The sequence below is a fragment of the Gordionus sp. m RMFG-2023 genome, unplaced genomic scaffold (genome assembly GCF_954871325.1).
Source record: "Gordionus sp. m RMFG-2023 unplaced genomic scaffold, tfGorSpeb1-WG-v2 contig_351, whole genome shotgun sequence".
NCBI lineage: Eukaryota > Metazoa > Nematomorpha > Gordioida > Chordodea > Parachordodidae > Gordionus > Gordionus sp. m RMFG-2023.
In genome coordinates this window covers 4,507-25,960 of record NW_027051083.1, presented here as the reverse complement: position 1 = coordinate 25,960, position 21,454 = coordinate 4,507, and the positions used below count along the sequence as shown (strand labels likewise).

The following is a 21,454-nucleotide window of genomic DNA, read 5'->3' as shown; positions in this document are numbered from 1 at the left end:
TTTGTTGAATTAGATAATTAGCTATAATTCTTTCTTCTTCATTTGCTAATATTCTCTTCCTTTTGGATTTGACAACCAAAATTTTATTTCTTAATATAACTAAATTATTTCATAATGGAATATTTCTAAAATATTTTTTACTTATAGATAGATATTATTTAAAAGCTAAAGAATAAAATTTCAACATTCTATTATATTTTATTAAAAATGAAATTAAGTTGTTTGACATAGTTCAGGGTTTATCTAGCCCCTTTCATCTACCTCTAAATATGTCTGCGTGTATTTCATTACAGTTCAGTGAAGGTATCTTAGCCAGGATGTACCATATTAATGGAGAAAAGATTAAGTAATAATATCTTTAACATTATCAATACAACTTAACAAAAAACGCGTATTCTTGTCAGCACAAGGATTTCAGCAGATCTCCTCAATGGTTCACATTTGTTTTGTTTAGTAAAAAATAAAAATGGACATTTTTATACTTAACTTCCGGTTGTTATATAGGAAAATATATTTATGTACAATTTTTTATTATTCGAAAATATATATATAATTTAAAATTGAGTAACTATCATCAACGGTTGTTTGTTAAATGACATATTCTACCCATATTTTTGGAAGAGAGAGGTAACAAATCTAATTTTACGAAAACGTAGTTTGTGAAATCTTATTGAATTATTTATTTTTTTTTAAATAACATAAAATTAATATTTTTTAAAAAATGATGATTTTAAGTGAGAAAAATATAAAATTAAAAACCAAAATTATATAATTAAACTAACGCAATCGTGCCAAAAGTTTTTTAAAAAAAATCTGGTAAAATTTTCTGGTTGTTCCTTTCTCTCTTTATAAAAATCCTGGATCTGTCAGTGTATCTGGACAAAGAATACTATCTATTTTTTTCTTAAATAATTAAGCAATTTAATAATTTAAAGAAAACTATTTTATTTGCTTGATCCAATTGCCAAATTCATATAATTTTAAATTATCGAGGTAAATTACACAACAAATTTTTTTAAATGATTTGCGAATTAAAAAAAATTATAATAATTAAGCATGGTTTTTTTTAACTTTTTTTTAAAAAAAATGAAAATACGTTTAAACTGCCTATAGTTATATCTGTTTTGTTAAATTTAAATTTAGATTTATATATATTATAAAAATACTAATAAATTATCAAATCAAAAACAATTACTTGTAATAGGATCTTATTTTAAATGTAAACTGGATAAGAACTTTTGTTTTATAAAGCAAAATTTTATCACAAATATTATTTAAAGATAAAGTTTATTCATATACTTAATAAAAACTTGCTCATTAAACTCCTTTTTGAAAACTAAATTATAACATTAAAATTTTTCAAACTAATAAATATGTCAAGAATTCTCAGTGTTCTAATTGTGATCTGCCTGTGTAAATTGTATTCCACTCATGATTCAAAAGATTATAACAAACCAGTATATTACTCCAAAAAATATTATACCGAAAAACCAAAATGTACTCTTTCTAAAATATTATCCTTTTTAACTATATCATTAAATTTAGTCCCCAAGATTGACATTAAGCTGTACAAAGATCTCGTTAGCGCTAAAAACAAAGTAATCGATGTAGTGGCTCTGGTGGAATTGGAATACCGTTCAGCCACAGATTTGGAATGCGCGCTAAAAATCTCTTTCGTAACAAATCATTTTTATTTTAAATTGATGCAAAAATAATAAAAATATCATTTTCTCAAATAGGGTTCCTTATATCAGCTTATCCAAAACAACCCTCTAGGTCATGATGGGGCTAGAGTAGGAATCGTGACATATAACAAAAATGCCAACGTTCATTTATCACTGGAAACAGCAACATCTCCGTCGGGCGCATTCGCTACTCCTAACGCTATTTTCAATGATAGAACAAGTATATATATATTTTTTTAAATTGGAATTTGATATCATCAGATTTAAGAATTAAATTCTAAAATAATTACTTTTATTACTATTAGATTATTTGAATGTTGACAAGGCCCTGTCACTCGCATATTCAATGTTAAAAAATTTAAGTAGGCCAGACTCCATTAGACAAATATGGGTTTATATATCAGAGACATCTGTGGGATATCCGAAGGCAACTGCCAAATCAATTAAATATGATGGTATGTACAAAGAACTAAATTCAGTTTTTTTTTCAATCTTGTATTATTATTATTATTTTCCTCTATAAAATTCTAGGTATCGAAATAGAAGTCTTTGCTGTAGGTCCGAGAGTGAGTTACGATCAAATAAATGCTATTGCATCTTCTCCCAAGCATATTATATTTTCTCCAGATTATTGCTCCTCCAAAGATTCTCTTGTTGATTTGGTCAATGAGAGACTTTTTGTTTGCATTTAAACCTATTTTTTATACAATTTGTATTTTTATTCAAATAAAAGCCTAATGGCGTTTCAAAAAAGTGTGTAATTTTTCCTGTATACAAATTATAAAATTAAAACTACTTATTAATATCGTTGATCTTAGACATTAACATAAACTCAGATTTCCTATTGTGGAGGAATACTTAAAAAAAAGTTAGAATAAATGGTTATCAATTTAATTATTATTATATTTTTACGTCAGAACAATTTATTATTAAAATGGGGTAAAAATTGGTTAAATTGTTATTTAAATCATATATATTTTTTTAATATATAGGAAACATGGGTTATTTGGCAGGTACTTTTATTTCGGGGATAAATTTTTTTTTCTTTCTATTTTATAAAATTAAACTAATTCGTGTGATTGGATAACTTGGTAATTTATACTATAAAATACGCGGGAACTGTATATGCATTAGATATAATGTTAAAACATATAAAGTATAGTATATAATTTAAAAAAAGATTAAAATGAGGGGAGAAAGAAAGAAAGAAAGAAAGAAAGAAAGAAAGAAAGAAAGAAAGAAAGGAGAAGCTTCCTTTCATCTAGAAAATTTGTTGTAGCTATTTAATCTAATTAATTTCCTCTAAAGATATGCAGCAAGGGGTAAAATGGTCAATTTTATTAAACAAGAATTTCCCAGGATGACGATCTCACATTCTATTCACTAAACTTTTATATTTTTAACCGATTATATGTAATAATTGTCTAAGGATGAATTGATTGTGGATCACGTTATTCCTAATAATAACCAAGCAGCACGGATGTAAAGTTCCGGGAACAGCTGATTAGTTTATGCCTGACACTATCCAAAAATGATAATGGACAGATCCCAACACTGGGGGTGGGGTAGGAATTGTATTATTGTCCTGAATAAGCATATTCTATTTGGGAATAGTAAATTTATATAAAAATTTTTGAAATCGTTTAGAGAAAAAACAATGTCTTCCTCATCAACATGATTTGTGCATCAAAAAAAAAACCCCAAAAGAGTTTAGGGTTAGGCTCTAATACAAATAAATTTTAGTATAGGGGGAAATACATGTTTTGTAGTGGCTAGTCATAAATTTGCAAGTTCTTTTTTGACTCTACTTCCATATTAAAGAATAGCTAACTAATATAAAATAAATATTAATTCGACAATTAGAAAACACATAGGTTATTTATTATTTTTTTTGTAGTTTTTTTATTTTAAGAGTGTTAAATTAGTTTGATGATGCCAGGGAGTTGCCTGAATTTTTTTTTCCATGGTTCATTATGATAGGGGTATATCATTTAGATATAGATTAGATTCCAAAATTTAATACATTTGAGATAAGTATTTATATATGATGGTTGCTCAAATATTTAAAAATTATGTTGTTACAGTTATTCTGGTTAAATAAAAAAATATTCTAACGTGAATCTTTTCCTGTTTATTTGATTGGTATTTTTGCTTCAAACGAGCCTAGGTAGATATAGTATAGATTTTATTTTTACAATTAAGTAGAACAATTAACCCAAAATCATTCTGATGTTTATTATAGTAATTAAATTATTAATTATGGTAAAAAATATCTCGATTGATTTGTAGTAGCGATATTCAAAAGTTGTATATAAATTATATAAGGTGAATTCCATATCAAATCTACAAATAAAAAGTCTATTTTCAACCCGACCCCCTTCAGAATTTTTTTTGAATTTTGTATATTGGTAGTGTATATACTATAACTAAAATAAAAAATGAAATTTTACTTCCTACCAATTACTCGCTAATAATATGGGCGTTTAAAGAGCGGGAAAAAATGATACTTACAAAAAATGTACTTCATTAACTTTTCAAATATCTCAAGAATAAATTAGGTTAGAGCGATGATTTAATTTAAATTTCATTATATAGCTTAATAATAGAGTTTTAATAAGACATATAGATGATTATGATAGAAACAAGATTAATACCAAAAAAAGAGAGTACAGAAATGATAAGGGTCTCAGAAAAAAAAGCTAGGCTGGGTTGTGACTTGTGAGTGGGTCTAGTTATGACCCTTTATATGGTTAAAATTAAAATTTTATAATAATATTAAATTTATCCGGGGCAAAATAAAATATTGATGATTGAATATCGAAGGCTATATATAAACCTTTTTTGGTTACGCCGGAAACGCCGCCGTTTAAGAAAATCACGCCGGCGCAGAAATTACTTTCATATTTTATTCCTTTTTATTCTAATAATTGGTCAACATCACTGTTTAAATTTTTTTAATGTCAATCAGGATTTTGATGAATTTTTATTTTCTACTATTTTAAAATCATAACTGTATTGGCGTCATTATAGAATTCAATCAATCAAAAATCTAAAATTCTAAAAGTTACCATAATTTTACATATTTTTAAAATGGATGCGTCTACATTTAATAATTCTATAAATAATTTTAATATCCTAACTCTGGAAAATAAAAAATCCATAGTCTGGAAATTTTTTGGTTATTTACACTTAAAAAGAGATAATAAAACAATTTCCATAAATTCTCACAAATTTTACTGCAATTGTTGCTTAAGAAAGGCTATTGGAGACTATGATGATAATAAGCCATTTTCACAGTATTTTTTTTTAAATATTATTTTCTCATATATAGCCAAAATCTTTAATAAATTTAAATATATTTTTTGTAAAATATAATGTAGCTATAAAATCAAAACTTTTTAATAAACATTAGCACAGGAAATTTGAAAACACTTGACTTCTGAACATAATATTAAAGCAGATACTTCATCAAAATCGCAAGATTTAAAAAAATATTTTATATCCAAACCAAAATTCCAGACAAATTCTAAAACCTCTAAAAATTGGCTTCTAGCAAGAAATTATGTGTTATTATGTTGTGCTGACCTATTACCTTTTCAATAAATTGATAATATAGGAATGAAAGATTTTTTGAAGGTATTAAATTTATAGATATCTTATCTATTATAATAACTACCTTTATGTCTCTTTTGTTCTATTGAAATAGCATTGGCTACTGATGAAGATTTACAATAGTTGAATTTTATAGCCATGCTAACAATATTATTACACATAGACATATATGATTTAAATAATATTGGATAATTGCATATTCATTTGTTTTAACATGTAGCTTTGCAACCCAGAATATATTTTTAACAAATTTATTTCTAGTGTTGTTAAACTACCTATATTTAGTCAACTATAAAACAGCGTAGCCATATTTTTATCCAGAAATATTCTAATCAATCTTCAAGTTGAGACTAAACTTAGAAGCTTAATTCAATATTTTAGTCTAAAGGCCTGAATAAGACACAATAGAGATGGTCAAAGTTAGGAAATTTAACAACACTATTTATTTCTTCTTGATAAATTCTCCCTAATTTGTTGTCTAATATAAAATAAAGATATAATGATTTTCTGTTATAAATTTCAAAATACTTATTAGAAATATAAAGTTATCAATTCTAATTCTATTTTGCCAGACAGGACAACACTAAGCCGTACTCCTCTTAATAATGTTTACCTATCAATGAAAGCACATGTACAAGAACAAATTAACTCAGGGTCAAAATTTTGTTCAATTACATTTGATATGTGGACAGATCAATACAGAAGAAGAAACTATATTACATTTACACTTCATTTAATAAATGATAATTTTGAAATGATTTACTACACAAAAAAAACACAGAAACTATTCTAACTGAGATTGATAAAATAGAAGAGGAATTTAATTTAAAAAGAAAAAAATACAAATGGTCACAGATGCTGGGCCTAATGTTAGAAAAGGTGTTCGATTAGGTGAACATAAACACCACTTATGTTTGGGTCATGGTTTACACAATCTGGTTACAGTAGATGATATTGAAAAGGTACCCTTTGTTGAAAAAAAGATTTAATATCAGACATGTTAGATCTTGACAGCACTGATCCATACCCGGATCCCCGTTTTAAAATTGGCAATTCCAATGATAATAATAACAATAATTCCACGCATATGAAAACCTTAAAATTAAATGTCCCAAGACGTTGGCATAGTATATTAATTATGCTAGAAAGCATATCTGAATTAAATAAGAATTTAATTAATAATGTTTTGAAAAGAATTGGGAAGCACTTTCTCAAATTATCAAACTATGAAACTAATCTGGTAGAAGAACTATTAGCATTTCTTTCAAAATTTAAAGAAACTGTCGAATTTCTTTCAGTACAAAAGGGGCCTACTTTAAACTTGGCGTTACATTATAGAAGTGAAATTGTAACAAATTTAATAGTAAATGATAGTGATAGTTCTGAAATTATTACACTTATGGGAAATATGGTAAACTTGCGTTACGATTTCCGGTTTGTGATCTTTCATTTATCTAATTTATATTTTATTTGAGAAATCATCTAGGTATTGGCTTCCATTTTAAATTCATGATTTCAAAAATTGACAATTGTGTCTTAATATATATAATAGGCAAAATTTCTCAGCTTCAGATTTTATAATAAAACAAATTAAACTTATAGAGAATGATGTTATTCAGGTAGTAAATATAGCTATTGAGGATCAAGAGGAATTATTAAATTAAGGTTATTTGACAAAGTGGGCAAATAAACATTCAACAATACAAATTTATGATTCCACGTGATGTGATTTAGAACAAGAATGCCACATTCTTCTTAGAAAACGACATTCATAAGATATGGTAAGTTCTTCAATCTTTTCAGGCTTGCCTAAAAAATTCTTTGTATTGGAGTGACTAGCAAATAATATTTATACATGATAATTATAAGAAATACGAATTGGATTTATAATGTGTTTCTCTTAAATAAAGATTAAAAAATCCTAATAAATAGGTAAATATTTTATAATAAAAATTTATATCTTTAGATTACCAATTGTCTTGTATTATATGTTAGTAGTGTTTGAAGGTATTCATAATAAATTTAAAAATATATAAAATTTAAATATTAGTTCAAAATTTGTAAATTCCAATTTAAAAAGTATAATATATTTTTTTTAAAAACTCGGCTGTAGGCGGATGGAAAAAAAATTATTGTGAATTTATATGCAGAGGAAAATAGAAAATTCCAAGAAACCAGCTACAAAGATGGTGGCCCAGGGCCAAAACACTTTCATGTGATGACGTGTGCAAGCAACTGCACACAATAGAGGGGAAATAAGAAATTTACAAATTAGCCAAACAACGAGAAGATATTTGGAGGTATATAAATGGAGCTCTAAAGTAATGTAAAATAAAGATTATTTTGAGGTGCGTAAAGATTTTGTACCAAAATTAAAATCGACAAAATATATTTTTTTAACAACACAACCAAAATTTATATAACTAGTTTTCCCTGTGGGTGACAATTTCATATTTATATTTTTTTTTATTAGGAATAAAAACGAATATAATTTATTTAGCAAAAAAGCCTTAAAAATACCACATCCTCAAAATAATAATTTATAATTTAGATATATAGAGAATAATAATAAATATTCATTTAACATGAAAATTCTAATTATTAATTCCATTCTTATAATCAAAAAATGTTATAAGTGTAAACGGGCTAGGTTACATTTATAATTTTCTTTCTATCCTCTATTTGGTCTTCTATACACTTTATGCTATAAAATACGATATCCAATTGATTTTCCCAAATATTATGGGCAAGGGCATTGTGATATATTTTCAGGATGAAATATTTTTTTTTCAATTAATGCCCTAAAATATTTGTTTATAGAATAGTTTAAAGAAGAAAAAAAATAAATATATAAATAATATAAAATTAAAATATATTAAATGATAATTGGATCATATTACAAATTAATAATATATAATTAAATTAGTGACTCAAGGCTTCATACAGATTCAAATTTTTTTAACTGAATTTTACATTCTAATCCCATACTTATGATGATCATCACTAAAAAGAAAAGAGCAGATAAATTGTTGTTCACATCTATTAACATCTTAAATTTTTTGAATAAAATCGAAATTTAGTATATCACATATTATAATAAATTTAACCTTTAAAATTGATTAAATGAATTGATGTAAAACGCGAGGAATTTAAAAAAAAATTTCATTTAAATAATGTATATTTCGAACTTTTTGAAATATGAACGAATATCTTACTTAGCTCATAAGAGGTAAAATTTTATTATTGATTAGTTTTTATAAAAGCCAAATAATTAGAAAAGTAGCTTAGAGATGGGAATTCATTAATATTTTACGTTTGACCCATCTAGTACCTAAAATACATGAGTTACACCTTGGAATTCTTTTAATATCCCTCATTTGCCTATTGAATGGATTCATCTTAATATTAAATACAAGGGGTTAGGATGATGACTTTTTTAGTTGATGAAACATAAAAATAATCCAAATATTTTATAGCAAGCTTTATTTCTTCAATCGTGACAATCTATAGGTAGATAGGTCTCTATAATGAGTGGAACTGTATATTAAATATACGAATCGACGGATGTGACTATTTAAATTTTCGAAAGGAAACAAAGATAGATTTTCTAAAATTATTAACAAAAAAATTTCTTCGTTTATTGACAAATAATCTTATATTTAAAATATAATATTTAACTTCTGATAAATGAATTTTCTTTGGATACAATCAAATTATAGACTCCTTCAAATAACATCTTTTGGGAAATATTCTGTATGTCAATGTACATTGCTTATATGCTATTAATATTAATTTAGGTATTATAATGGCATTATAAAATAATTTTATAATATTTACTTTTTTCCGAAAAATAGATCTAAATTTAGCCCAACCCATACCCTAAAGATAAAATAGCATAATATTTACATATAAATTAAAATAAATTTTACTACGCTCATTTTTTTTTGCAATTTTGTATTAAGACATTAACATTGGGTCTGGACAAGGGAATCGAACTATAATTATTGTTAAGCATTTTGACCTTTGTAAATTATATACGATTAGTGAATTTCGTAAACTTCAAGCAATCCTTGTACGGTTGCACAAATCGTAACTACAATAACATTCTATCAATAGTAATTTCATGTTTAGTTGATTGATAGTTACATTGGTAACAGCATCATCTTCAATAGTATCTCTATAACCTTCGATTTTATATCTCTCTATATAATTCGAATCAGATGGCATATTATATGTTGAGTTTGAATTAATATTTTCATCGGCGAGAATAGACCATAATAACTTAGGATCCGTATCTCTATAATACTAAGCATCATTAAATTAGAATATGATTTAAACCGATTTTAAAATAACGTTAATATCAAGATTTTAGTCTAATAAATTTTCCTTAAGCCTCAAAATGTTAACAAAAAATCAAAACATTTTGCCAACTTTATGTAAAATTTTGAAGTTTAGATAAATATTTTTTATTTAAATGTTGATTTAGCCTTTTTTTTTAAATTTGACCAAATATTGGTTTCTAACAAAACAGATGTATCAAATTTTATTTTAAAAAGTATCTTCTTTAAACTTTGAAGGACATCATTTCAAGGCTGTAAAATTTAATTTAAGTTTGAAACGGTATACTCTTTAAGTTTATTTCCATTCTATACATGGATGAAATGCAAGGCAAAGTAGTAGCTATTGAATGTTGCGAGAAACAGCAGCCGCACTACAATTTTATAGAAGCGTTAGCTAAATTGCGCTACTTATATATTTACTTTAACGTTTTTAACTAATATTTTAAAATGATGAACATAATATATTATTTCTTTTTAATATTAATAAAGTAAAAAAAAACTGATCATATATGCTCTAATCCTTAAAACTCTTTTATTTGATTATTTAAATCTTTTAATTGAAAAACTAGAGAGAAAATACAATATTTAGGAAGTAGATAGTGTGCAATTTGTTGAAGGTGTGGTTCATATTCTTAGTCTCTACAATAAAAGCCAAATAGCCAATAAAATTGAACATTTTTTGGGGGGAAAATAGCGAAAAGTAGTGAACAGAGATGTCCAATTTCCGGCTCGGCCCGATGATTAAAAAATATATGAGGAGTAAGGTAATTTTTTGTACATATTTTATGAAATGTGATATTTCATAGAAATAATAATGATAATCATCAATGTACAATGTTATATAATTTAACCACTCCGAAAAATTATAAATAAATAGTAGTTTATTTTGGTGTTCAACATCATATAATTTATTTGTTGTTTTTAAAAAAAATTTAAACCAAAGGTGGTCGGGGGTCCTTAGTAAATTAAAACTTAGCAGAACCGGATTTGGCTTCATCGGGCATTAACTAAATTAGAACCGGCCTATGCCTAAAAATTTGCCATTTGCAAACCTCTAGCAGCTATAGGGAAGCTAGCTTTTAAAATCGTTAAAATTACTGGTGTTATACATATATTTTTTAAATGTATTACCGTGGCCTTAAAATCAGTAGTAATTTAATAGATTATTTGAGTACATTACGTCAAGGTAGTATTTGTAAATGTAATTGTAGGTATTGTTTAAGAGGTTTTGAGGCCTCTCCCAAATAACTAAGCCATCCAAAAATTTCAATTGTAGCATTGCTAAATCTTTATAATTATAATAAAACTTATAAATATAGGTTTAATAAAATTTCGTTCACTTAAATTAAACCATTTCGAATAGATAAATTATATATCATTATTTTTAAACCTCTTTAAAATATACTTTTTTAAAATTAGAATAGCCGTTCAAATCATTCTATAAATTATAAATGATAAATCATAATCTATCTAAATAATTTTATATCACAAAGTATTAACCTAATAAAATTAAATATTTGATAAGAAATTATATTATTTTTAAAAATCTCCGCTAGCAGACATGAAATTCACTTGATTATTATTATGATATTATATTACTATTATTATGATATTACATTACTATTATTATGATATAACATTACTATTATTAATTTTTATTAAATGTAAACAATGGTATAATCTAAAAATTAATATATAAATCACGGAATACTTGGAGGAGTTGACGTGTTGATTGAAGGAATAATTGGTTGGGTATCGCATTTGACAAAAGTTTGCTAAAATATAGAATGTGTAATAGGGATTTAAATTATTTTAACTTATAGAAAATGTTATCTACACCGCAGCAATTATCCATAAAAGTACCATCGTGTAATTTGGATTTTTAAGATAAATATAATAATAACAATTTTAAATTATTTTTAGTTTTTTCGAATTTTATTTTAATAAATTTTAAAAGTTATCAATAAAAAATGTTTTAGAGATGTTATGTAGTATGTTCACTTTAACTTATAATTTTTACAAAATATTTATTATATTTGATAAGAAATAATTTTATATAATATATATGTTGATTATTCGATCTTATTTATTAATTAACAAATACTACTTAAAATATACAGCACATACATGAATTATATAAAGGATTATTAATCTATTTATTATTACATAAAATTAAATTACTCATGACCTAAGACGATTGTTAACAAGCTATATTTAACATAGTTATCTTATTATTCTGAATAGTACTATAATATAAATGCAGAAAATAGCTTATACCAAAAAATATATAATGTTGGTTAAAAATCGGATTGTCCCAAGCCCATCACGTTGGCATAGTATATTAATTATGCTAGAAAGCATATCTGGATTAAATAAGGATTTATAATGTTTTGAAAAGAATTGAGAAGCACTTTCTTAAATTATGAATCTGATCTGGTAGAAGAACTATTTGCATTTCTTTCAAAATTTTAAGAAACTGTAGAATTTCTTTCAGTACAAAATGGGCCTACTTTAAATTTGGCGTTACTTTTTAGAAGTGAAATTGTAAAAAATTTAATAGTAAATGATAGTGATAGTTCTGAAATTATTTCACTTAAGGAAAATATGCTATTAAAATTTGCGTTACGATTTCCGGTTTGTAATCTGAAAGTAATATTATATAAGTATATTCTTTTATTTTTTATTCAAAATTATCTAGGTATTAGCTCCTCATTTATATCCAAGATTTCAAAAATTGACAATTGTGTCAAAGTATTTAATAGAGCAAAATTGCTCAGCTTCAGAATTTATAATAAATCATCTTAAACTTATAGAGAGCGATGGTAATCAGGTAGCAAATATAGCTAATGAGTATCAAGTGGAATTATTAAATTCAAGTTATTTGACAAAATTAGCAAATAAACATTCAACAAAATTTAAATTATGATTCATAGTTAGGTGACTTAGAACAAGAATGCCACAGTTTTCTTGGAAAACGACATTCACAAGATGTGGACGTTAAAATTTTGGTGAGAAAAGAAGAGTGAACTTCCCTATCTTTCCAGGCTCGCCAAAAAAATTCTTTGCATTCCGGCGACCAGCACACCTAGTGAATGAGTTTTCTCTACAGCTGGATTGACGTTAAATTAAAGGAGATTAAAATAATTTTTAAACATGATAATTATAAAATTACGAAAACGATTTTGGATTTATAATGAGTTTTCTATTAAATAAATATTAAAAAATATGCCGAGATATATACAGATGTATATCTGTATATTTGTTTTTTTTTTAAATTATTAAGCAATTAAAAAAACTATATTATAAAAATTTATAACTGCGCCGATTTGCTGACGGCTGCTAAAATTCAGCGCCGCCGGCCGTCGATTAGATTTTTGAAAATTTCCTCCTGCCGCCGACCGTTTCGTCGGTGCACAGGTCTAGCTATATATAATCATGCTTTTTTAAAGTATGCCGCAATAGGAAATTTTGGCTTACTATAATCTTTAAGATCAATGATATTGATATGTAGTTATAATTACTATAATTTGTTTGTAGGGAAAAAAAATATATTTCTGAGACACCATTAGGGCTTTTATTTAGAACAAAAAGATACAAATTGTATAAACTATCATGTAAAAAATAAGTTTAAACGCAAACAAAAAATTTCCTATTGATGAAATGAATGAGAGAATCTTTGGAGGAGCAATATTCTGGAGAATATATAATATTCTTGGGAGATGATGCAATAGCATTTATTTGATCATAACTCACTCTCGGACCTATAGCGAAGACATCTATTTCAATACCTTGAATTTTATAGAAAAAAATAAATGCGAGAATGAAATTTGAATTTTAAGTTCATTGTATATTACCCTTATATTTTATTGATTTGGCAGTTGCCTCCGGATTTCCTATAGATGTCTCAGATATATAAACCCATATTTGTTTAATGGAGTCTGGCTTACTAGAATTTTTTAACATTGAATACGCGAGTGACAGGGCCTTGCCAACATTCAAATTCTCTATAGCAATAAAAGTAAATATTATTTCTGAAAATTGAATTCTATAATCTGATATTAGATTCCACTTAAAATATTATAATATACCAGTTCTATCATTGAAAATAGGCTTGGGGTAACCAAATACATTCGTTAGAGATTTTGCTGAGTCAAATGGTAATTGAATGTTAGCATAGTTATTATATGTCACGACTCCTACACTACCTCCATCAGGACCCAGAGGGTTGTTTTCGACAAGTTGCCATAGGGAACCCTAGGAAAATAATCTTATTTCATCAATTTAAAAAATGATTTGTAATACGTAAGAGATTGATAACGCGCATTCAAAATCTTTAAGAGAACGGTATTCCAACTCAACTAGAAATATTACATCGATTGGTTTACTTTTAGCACTAAGGAGATCCTTATAAAGCTTGATATCAATCTTGGGAACTTAATTTAAAAAAAAATTTCCATGCTAAAAAGGTATTACTTAGAAAAGTATATTTACATTTTGGCTTTTCGGTATAATATTTTTTTGTGTAATATACTGGTTTGATATAATCTTTTGAATCATAGGTGGAATACAATTTATACAGGCAGATCACAATTAGAACACTGAGAATTCTTGACATATTTATTAGTTTGAAATTGATGTTAATTTAGTTTTCAAACAAAAACGAAAATGAGAAAAAAATTTTTTTACCAATATAAATAAAACAATCTTTAAATGATATTATAAAATTTTGCTTTATATTATATATTATATAAATATAAATTTAAAACTAAGTTTAACAAAATAGATATAACTACCGGCAGTAAACTGTATCTTTATTTTAAAAAAAATACTACCATGCTTAATTATTATATTTTTTTTAAAAATCGCAGTAATTTACTCGAATAATTTAAAAATTATTATGATGGTAAATTTAACATTTAATTAAATCTTAATTTGATCAAGCAAATAAAATAGTTTTCTTTAGAATTATTAAATTGCTACTTACAGAAGAAAAGATATAGCGTGCTCGTCGGTTAGCCACTGACAAATCTAGGATTTTTATAAAGAGAGCGAGATAGGAACTTTTGGTTGGTTTTTTTAACCAGAAATTTATGCCAGATTTTGCTTTAGATTTCTCTCTTTGAAGAATTTTTGGCACGAATTACGTTTTTAATTATATAATTATGCTTATTTTTTTAAAGATTATAGTTTGTTAAAATGACATACTCTACTCTCATATTTTCGGGAGAGGGATGGGAGAGCTTTTGAGTATTTAACTTCTGGTATGTTATATAGAAAAATTGAATTCAAGGATGAATTCACACCTACCTTTTTGTAAAATTATATCTATACTTAAAAAAGAATATTTGATATTTGGTCCATATTTTACGAATACGAATAATTAAATATATATATATTTATGTATAATTTTATCTATTATTCGATCAAATTATCCAAAAAATATTTGTATAATTTAAAATCGAGTAAACTTCAACCACAAAGTCAATTTTCGTTTGCTCTCTAATTGGCTTGGAAATAATAAAAAGATTTACAAATAATAAAAAGATTTATATATGGGATAATCGTAGCATAGGAGCCTTGACTCAAAATGAACGATTATGATGGATTTACGTAATGGGATTATGGTATCCGAATTACTTCTACGAAAGATGAACGGAAATGAACCATTCAAATTGTTTTACTAGGATTTTGGTATCAGATGAACTCTGACGCAATGGTAGCAGATAACTTCTGACTCCAAATGAAGCATTGAAATTTTTTTTTCAAAATTATAAGTGATAATAATAATTTTTTTTATTGTGAAACGTTTTTTTTTTGGAATGTATCACGTGTAGACCTGTGCGCCGCCGGCAATTTTATTCACGCCGGAACAGTCGCCGATTGAGATCAGCGGCGTGAGGTCGTAATAATTTACCCGCTAAGCCATATGGATATCAAATAAAAGGTGATAAAAATATCTTTGGATTCTAAGGATAATTATCACTTCTAAGTGAGCCGGTCTAGGGGGGTAGGGGGGAGGGTCAAGAATATTTTATTCAGCAAAATATTAATATGGGTATCAAATAACTTGACTCAAGGAGGGGGGTGGGAAAATAAGAAAATGGATATTGGTATCAAATAAAAGGTAATATCCATTATCAAATTTAAGGACAAAATTCTCATTTGCAGTCATTTTTAACTGACGGGTTATCAACTAGTATATATATTTATAATCTTTAATTTTTAGTATTGATTTTTTTTTTGTCGAACTATAATTGATATTTATTACCTTTAGCTTTCTACACAATAAAAACATCTGTTAGAAAAATTCAACTTCCAATTTTACATTTCTCGTAACAGTTTGTAAATCGTGTCTATGAGACATCAGTTTATCTTTTGACTGAAAGGTGTCCATTGGTTCATCTTCATATTCTTGGGGCTTTTCTAAAGGCAGTTATATAATGAATGTATACTTGAAATCTGGTATCGAGATCAATAGGAGACAAGGGGGGATAACATTTTTTTTAGGTAAGGGGAAGAGCGAATATAAAATATATTACCCACATTTAATAAAAGGGTGTCAAAATCATTTTTTCTTCAATAATTAGTCTATAAATTTATTTAAATATCAACTTTATGTTGTAAAAGTGGAAAACTTTCCCAACAATCCCCAAAATTGGGATTATCACTTTGATGCAGCTTCCCAAACTATTCGCTACTTTGGGTATAATGAATTGGAATGTATTAATTTATTATAAATAATTTGTATGAATTATTTTATCGTTCAAAATATCATAATATACAATTAGATATTCTTTCTTTCTTTCTTTTCTTTTCTTTTCTTTTCATTTCTTTTCTTTTCTTTTCTTTCTTTTCCTTTCCCTTTCTTCTAATTATATATAAAAATTGAAAATTTTGTTTATTTTAATAAATCATTTATGTATACGTAGGAAAAATCAATCAAAGTTTAAACATTTGCCATGCGCACAATTACGCATTCTACATACAAGTAAAATGTAATTATATAATTAAATTTTATCAGGCTATAAAGATTCAAAGAGAATTACCAATCAACTAAACTAATATATTATCCATCTTATTTTTAAGATATAATCACAGTAATGGTATTTATATATATGTATATATAATAATTAAGAATGGTTTTATATCTTTTTAATTGAAATTTTTAAAATATTTTTCTTTTGTTGAATTAGATAATTAGCTATAATTCTTTCTTCTTCATTTGCTAATATTCTCTTCCTTTTGGATTTGACAACCAAAATTTTATTTCTTAATATAACTAAATTATTTCATAATGGAATATTTCTAAAATATTTTTTACTTATAGATAGATATTATTTAAAAGCTAAAGAATAAAATTTCAACATTCTATTATATTTTATTAAAAATGAAATTAAGTTGTTTGACATAGTTCAGGGTTTATCTAGCCCCTTTCATCTACCTCTAAATATGTCTGCGTGTATTTCATTACAGTTCAGTGAAGGTATCTTAGCCAGGATGTACCATATTAATGGAGAAAAGATTAAGTAATAATATCTTTAACATTATCAATACAACTTAACAAAAAACGCGTATTCTTGTCAGCACAAGGATTTCAGCAGATCTCCTCAATGGTTCACATTTGTTTTGTTTAGTAAAAAATAAAAATGGACATTTTTATACTTAACTTCCGGTTGTTATATAGGAAAATATATTTATGTACAATTTTTTATTATTCGAAAATATATATATAATTTAAAATTGAGTAACTATCATCAACGGTTGTTTGTTAAATGACATATTCTACCCATATTTTTGGAAGAGAGAGGTAACAAATCTAATTTTACGAAAACGTAGTTTGTGAAATCTTATTGAATTATTTATTTTTTTTTAAATAACATAAAATTAATATTTTTTAAAAAATGATGATTTTAAGTGAGAAAAATATAAAATTAAAAACCAAAATTATATAATTAAACTAACGCAATCGTGCCAAAAGTTTTTTAAAAAAAATCTGGTAAAATTTTCTGGTTGTTCCTTTCTCTCTTTATAAAAATCCTGGATCTGTCAGTGTATCTGGACAAAGAATACTATCTATTTTTTTCTTAAATAATTAAGCAATTTAATAATTTAAAGAAAACTATTTTATTTGCTTGATCCAATTGCCAAATTCATATAATTTTAAATTATCGAGGTAAATTACACAACAAATTTTTTTAAATGATTTGCGAATTAAAAAAAATTATAATAATTAAGCATGGTTTTTTTTAACTTTTTTTTAAAAAAAATGAAAATACGTTTAAACTGCCTATAGTTATATCTGTTTTGTTAAATTTAAATTTAGATTTATATATATTATAAAAATACTAATAAATTATCAAATCAAAAACAATTACTTGTAATAGGATCTTATTTTAAATGTAAACTGGATAAGAACTTTTGTTTTATAAAGCAAAATTTTATCACAAATATTATTTAAAGATAAAGTTTATTCATATACTTAATAAAAACTTGCTCATTAAACTCCTTTTTGAAAACTAAATTATAACATTAAAATTTTTCAAACTAATAAATATGTCAAGAATTCTCAGTGTTCTAATTGTGATCTGCCTGTGTAAATTGTATTCCACTCATGATTCAAAAGATTATAACAAACCAGTATATTACTCCAAAAAATATTATACCGAAAAACCAAAATGTACTCTTTCTAAAATATTATCCTTTTTAACTATATCATTAAATTTAGTCCCCAAGATTGACATTAAGCTGTACAAAGATCTCGTTAGCGCTAAAAACAAAGTAATCGATGTAGTGGCTCTGGTGGAATTGGAATACCGTTCAGCCACAGATTTGGAATGCGCGCTAAAAATCTCTTTCGTAACAAATCATTTTTATTTTAAATTGATGCAAAAATAATAAAAATATCATTTTCTCAAATAGGGTTCCTTATATCAGCTTATCCAAAACAACCCTCTAGGTCATGATGGGGCTAGAGTAGGAATCGTGACATATAACAAAAATGCCAACGTTCATTTATCACTGGAAACAGCAACATCTCCGTCGGGCGCATTCGCTACTCCTAACGCTATTTTCAATGATAGAACAAGTATATATATATTTTTTTAAATTGGAATTTGATATCATCAGATTTAAGAATTAAATTCTAAAATAATTACTTTTATTACTATTAGATTATTTGAATGTTGACAAGGCCCTGTCACTCGCATATTCAATGTTAAAAAATTTAAGTAGGCCAGACTCCATTAGACAAATATGGGTTTATATATCAGAGACATCTGTGGGATATCCGAAGGCAACTGCCAAATCAATTAAATATGATGGTATGTACAAAGAACTAAATTCAGTTTTTTTTTCAATCTTGTATTATTATTATTATTTTCCTCTATAAAATTCTAGGTATCGAAATAGAAGTCTTTGCTGTAGGTCCGAGAGTGAGTTACGATCAAATAAATGCTATTGCATCTTCTCCCAAGCATATTATATTTTCTCCAGATTATTGCTCCTCCAAAGATTCTCTTGTTGATTTGGTCAATGAGAGACTTTTTGTTTGCATTTAAACCTATTTTTTATACAATTTGTATTTTTATTCAAATAAAAGCCTAATGGCGTTTCAAAAAAGTGTGTAATTTTTCCTGTATACAAATTATAAAATTAAAACTACTTATTAATATCGTTGATCTTAGACATTAACATAAACTCAGATTTCCTATTGTGGAGGAATACTTAAAAAAAAGTTAGAATAAATGGTTATCAATTTAATTATTATTATATTTTTACGTCAGAACAATTTATTATTAAAATGGGGTAAAAATTGGTTAAATTGTTATTTAAATCATATATATTTTTTTAATATATAGGAAACATGGGTTATTTGGCAGGTACTTTTATTTCGGGGATAAATTTTTTTTTCTTTCTATTTTATAAAATTAAACTAATTCGTGTGATTGGATAACTTGGTAATTTATACTATAAAATACGCGGGAACTGTATATGCATTAGATATAATGTTAAAACATATAAAGTATAGTATATAATTTAAAAAAAGATTAAAATGAGGGGAGAAAGAAAGAAAGAAAGAAAGAAAGAAAGAAAGAAAGAAAGGAGAAGCTTCCTTTCATCTAGAAAATTTGTTGTAGCTATTTAATCTAATTAATTTCCTCTAAAGATATGCAGCAAGGGGTAAAATGGTCAATTTTATTAAACAAGAATTTCCCAGGATGACGATCTCACATTCTATTCACTAAACTTTTATATTTTTAACCGATTATATGTAATAATTGTCTAAGGATGAATTGATTGTGGATCACGTTATTCCTAATAATAACCAAGCAGCACGGATGTAAAGTTCCGGGAACAGCTGATTAGTTTATGCCTGACACTATCCAAAAATGATAATGGACAGATCCCAACACTGGGGGTGGGGTAGGAATTGTATTATTGTCCTGAATAAGCATATTCTATTTGGGAATAGTAAATTTATATAAAAATTTTTGAAATCGTTTAGAGAAAAAACAATGTCTTCCTCATCAACATGATTTGTGCATCAAAAAAAAAACCCCAAAAGAGTTTAGGGTTAGGCTCTAATACAAATAAATTTTAGTATAGGGGGAAATACATGTTTTGTAGTGGCTAGTCATAAATTTGCAAGTTCTTTTTTGACTCTACTTCCATATTAAAGAATAGCTAACTAATATAAAATAAATATTAATTCGACAATTAGAAAACACATAGGTTATTTATTATTTTTTTTGTAGTTTTTTTATTTTAAGAGTGTTAAATTAGTTTGATGATGCCAGGGAGTTGCCTGAATTTTTTTTTCCATGGTTCATTATGATAGGGGTATATCATTTAGATATAGATTAGATTCCAAAATTTAATACATTTGAGATAAGTATTTATATATGATGGTTGCTCAAATATTTAAAAATTATGTTGTTACAGTTATTCTGGTTAAATAAAAAAATATTCTAACGTGAATCTTTTCCTGTTTATTTGATTGGTATTTTTGCTTCAAACGAGCCTAGGTAGATATAGTATAGATTTTATTTTTACAATTAAGTAGAACAATTAACCCAAAATCATTCTGATGTTTATTATAGTAATTAAATTATTAATTATGGTAAAAAATATCTCGATTGATTTGTAGTAGCGATATTCAAAAGTTGTATATAAATTATATAAGGTGAATTCCATATCAAATCTACAAATAAAAAGTCTATTTTCAACCCGACCCCCTTCAGAATTTTTTTTGAATTTTGTATATTGGTAGTGTATATACTATAACTAAAATAAAAAATGAAATTTTACTTCCTACCAATTACTCGCTAATAATATGGGCGTTTAAAGAGCGGGAAAAAATGATACTTACAAAAAATGTACTTCATTAACTTTTCAAATATCTCAAGAATAAATTAGGTTAGAGCGATGATTTAATTTAAATTTCATTATATAGCTTAATAATAGAGTTTTAATAAGACATATAGATGATTATGATAGAAACAAGATTAATACCAAAAAAAGAGAGTACAGAAATGATAAGGGTCTCAGAAAAAAAAGCTAGGCTGGGTTGTGACTTGTGAGTGGGTCTAGTTATGACCCTTTATATGGTTAAAATTAAAATTTTATAATAATATTAAATTTATCCGGGGCAAAATAAAATATTGATGATTGAATATCGAAGGCTATATATAAACCTTTTTTGGTTACGCCGGAAACGCCGCCGTTTAAGAAAATCACGCCGGCGCAGAAATTACTTTCATATTTTATTCCTTTTTATTCTAATAATTGGTCAACATCACTGTTTAAATTTTTTTAATG

At 25.9% G+C, this 21,454-nt stretch overlaps 2 protein-coding genes and 1 long non-coding RNA gene across 3 annotated transcripts; 2 read left to right on the top strand and 1 right to left on the bottom strand.

Moving 5' to 3' along the window:
• Positions 1–592: 592 nt before the first annotated feature.
• Positions 593–2,377, top strand: LOC135930716 (uncharacterized). The gene is made up of 6 exons (XM_065467516.1): positions 593–627; positions 1,382–1,497; positions 1,546–1,676; positions 1,740–1,905; positions 1,991–2,140; positions 2,217–2,377. The coding sequence occupies exons 1-6, from the start codon at positions 593–595 to the stop codon at positions 2,375–2,377; spliced, it is 759 nt and encodes a 252-aa protein (XP_065323588.1).
• A 6,600-nt stretch (positions 2,378–8,977) lies between these two features.
• On the bottom strand, positions 8,978–9,283 carry LOC135930717 (uncharacterized). Its single transcript, XR_010572867.1, has 3 exons — positions 9,227–9,283; positions 9,135–9,176; positions 8,978–9,076 (listed from the first exon to the last, which is right to left on the bottom strand). It is a non-coding gene; the product is annotated as an uncharacterized LOC135930717 (long non-coding RNA).
• An 8,126-nt stretch (positions 9,284–17,409) lies between these two features.
• On the top strand, positions 17,410–19,182 carry LOC135930718 (uncharacterized; the record flags this gene model as incomplete). Its single annotated transcript, XM_065467517.1, has 6 exons — positions 17,410–17,444; positions 18,199–18,314; positions 18,363–18,493; positions 18,557–18,722; positions 18,808–18,957; positions 19,034–19,182. Coding segments are annotated over exons 1-6 (747 nt in total), but the record flags the coding sequence as incomplete, so codon positions are not given.
• Positions 19,183–21,454: the final 2,272 nt, after the last annotated feature.

Bases quoted from the DNA above. Each gene is read 5' to 3' on its own strand.
- LOC135930716 (XM_065467516.1), top strand. From the start codon at position 593: ATGACATATTCTACCCATATTTTTGGAAGAGAGAG. The intron at 628-1,381 runs GTAACAAATCTA...AAATATGTCAAG, and splicing joins CATATTTTTGGAAGAGAGAG to AATTCTCAGTGTTCTAATTG. The intron at 1,498-1,545 runs GTACTCTTTCTA...CATTAAATTTAG, and splicing joins TTATACCGAAAAACCAAAAT to TCCCCAAGATTGACATTAAG.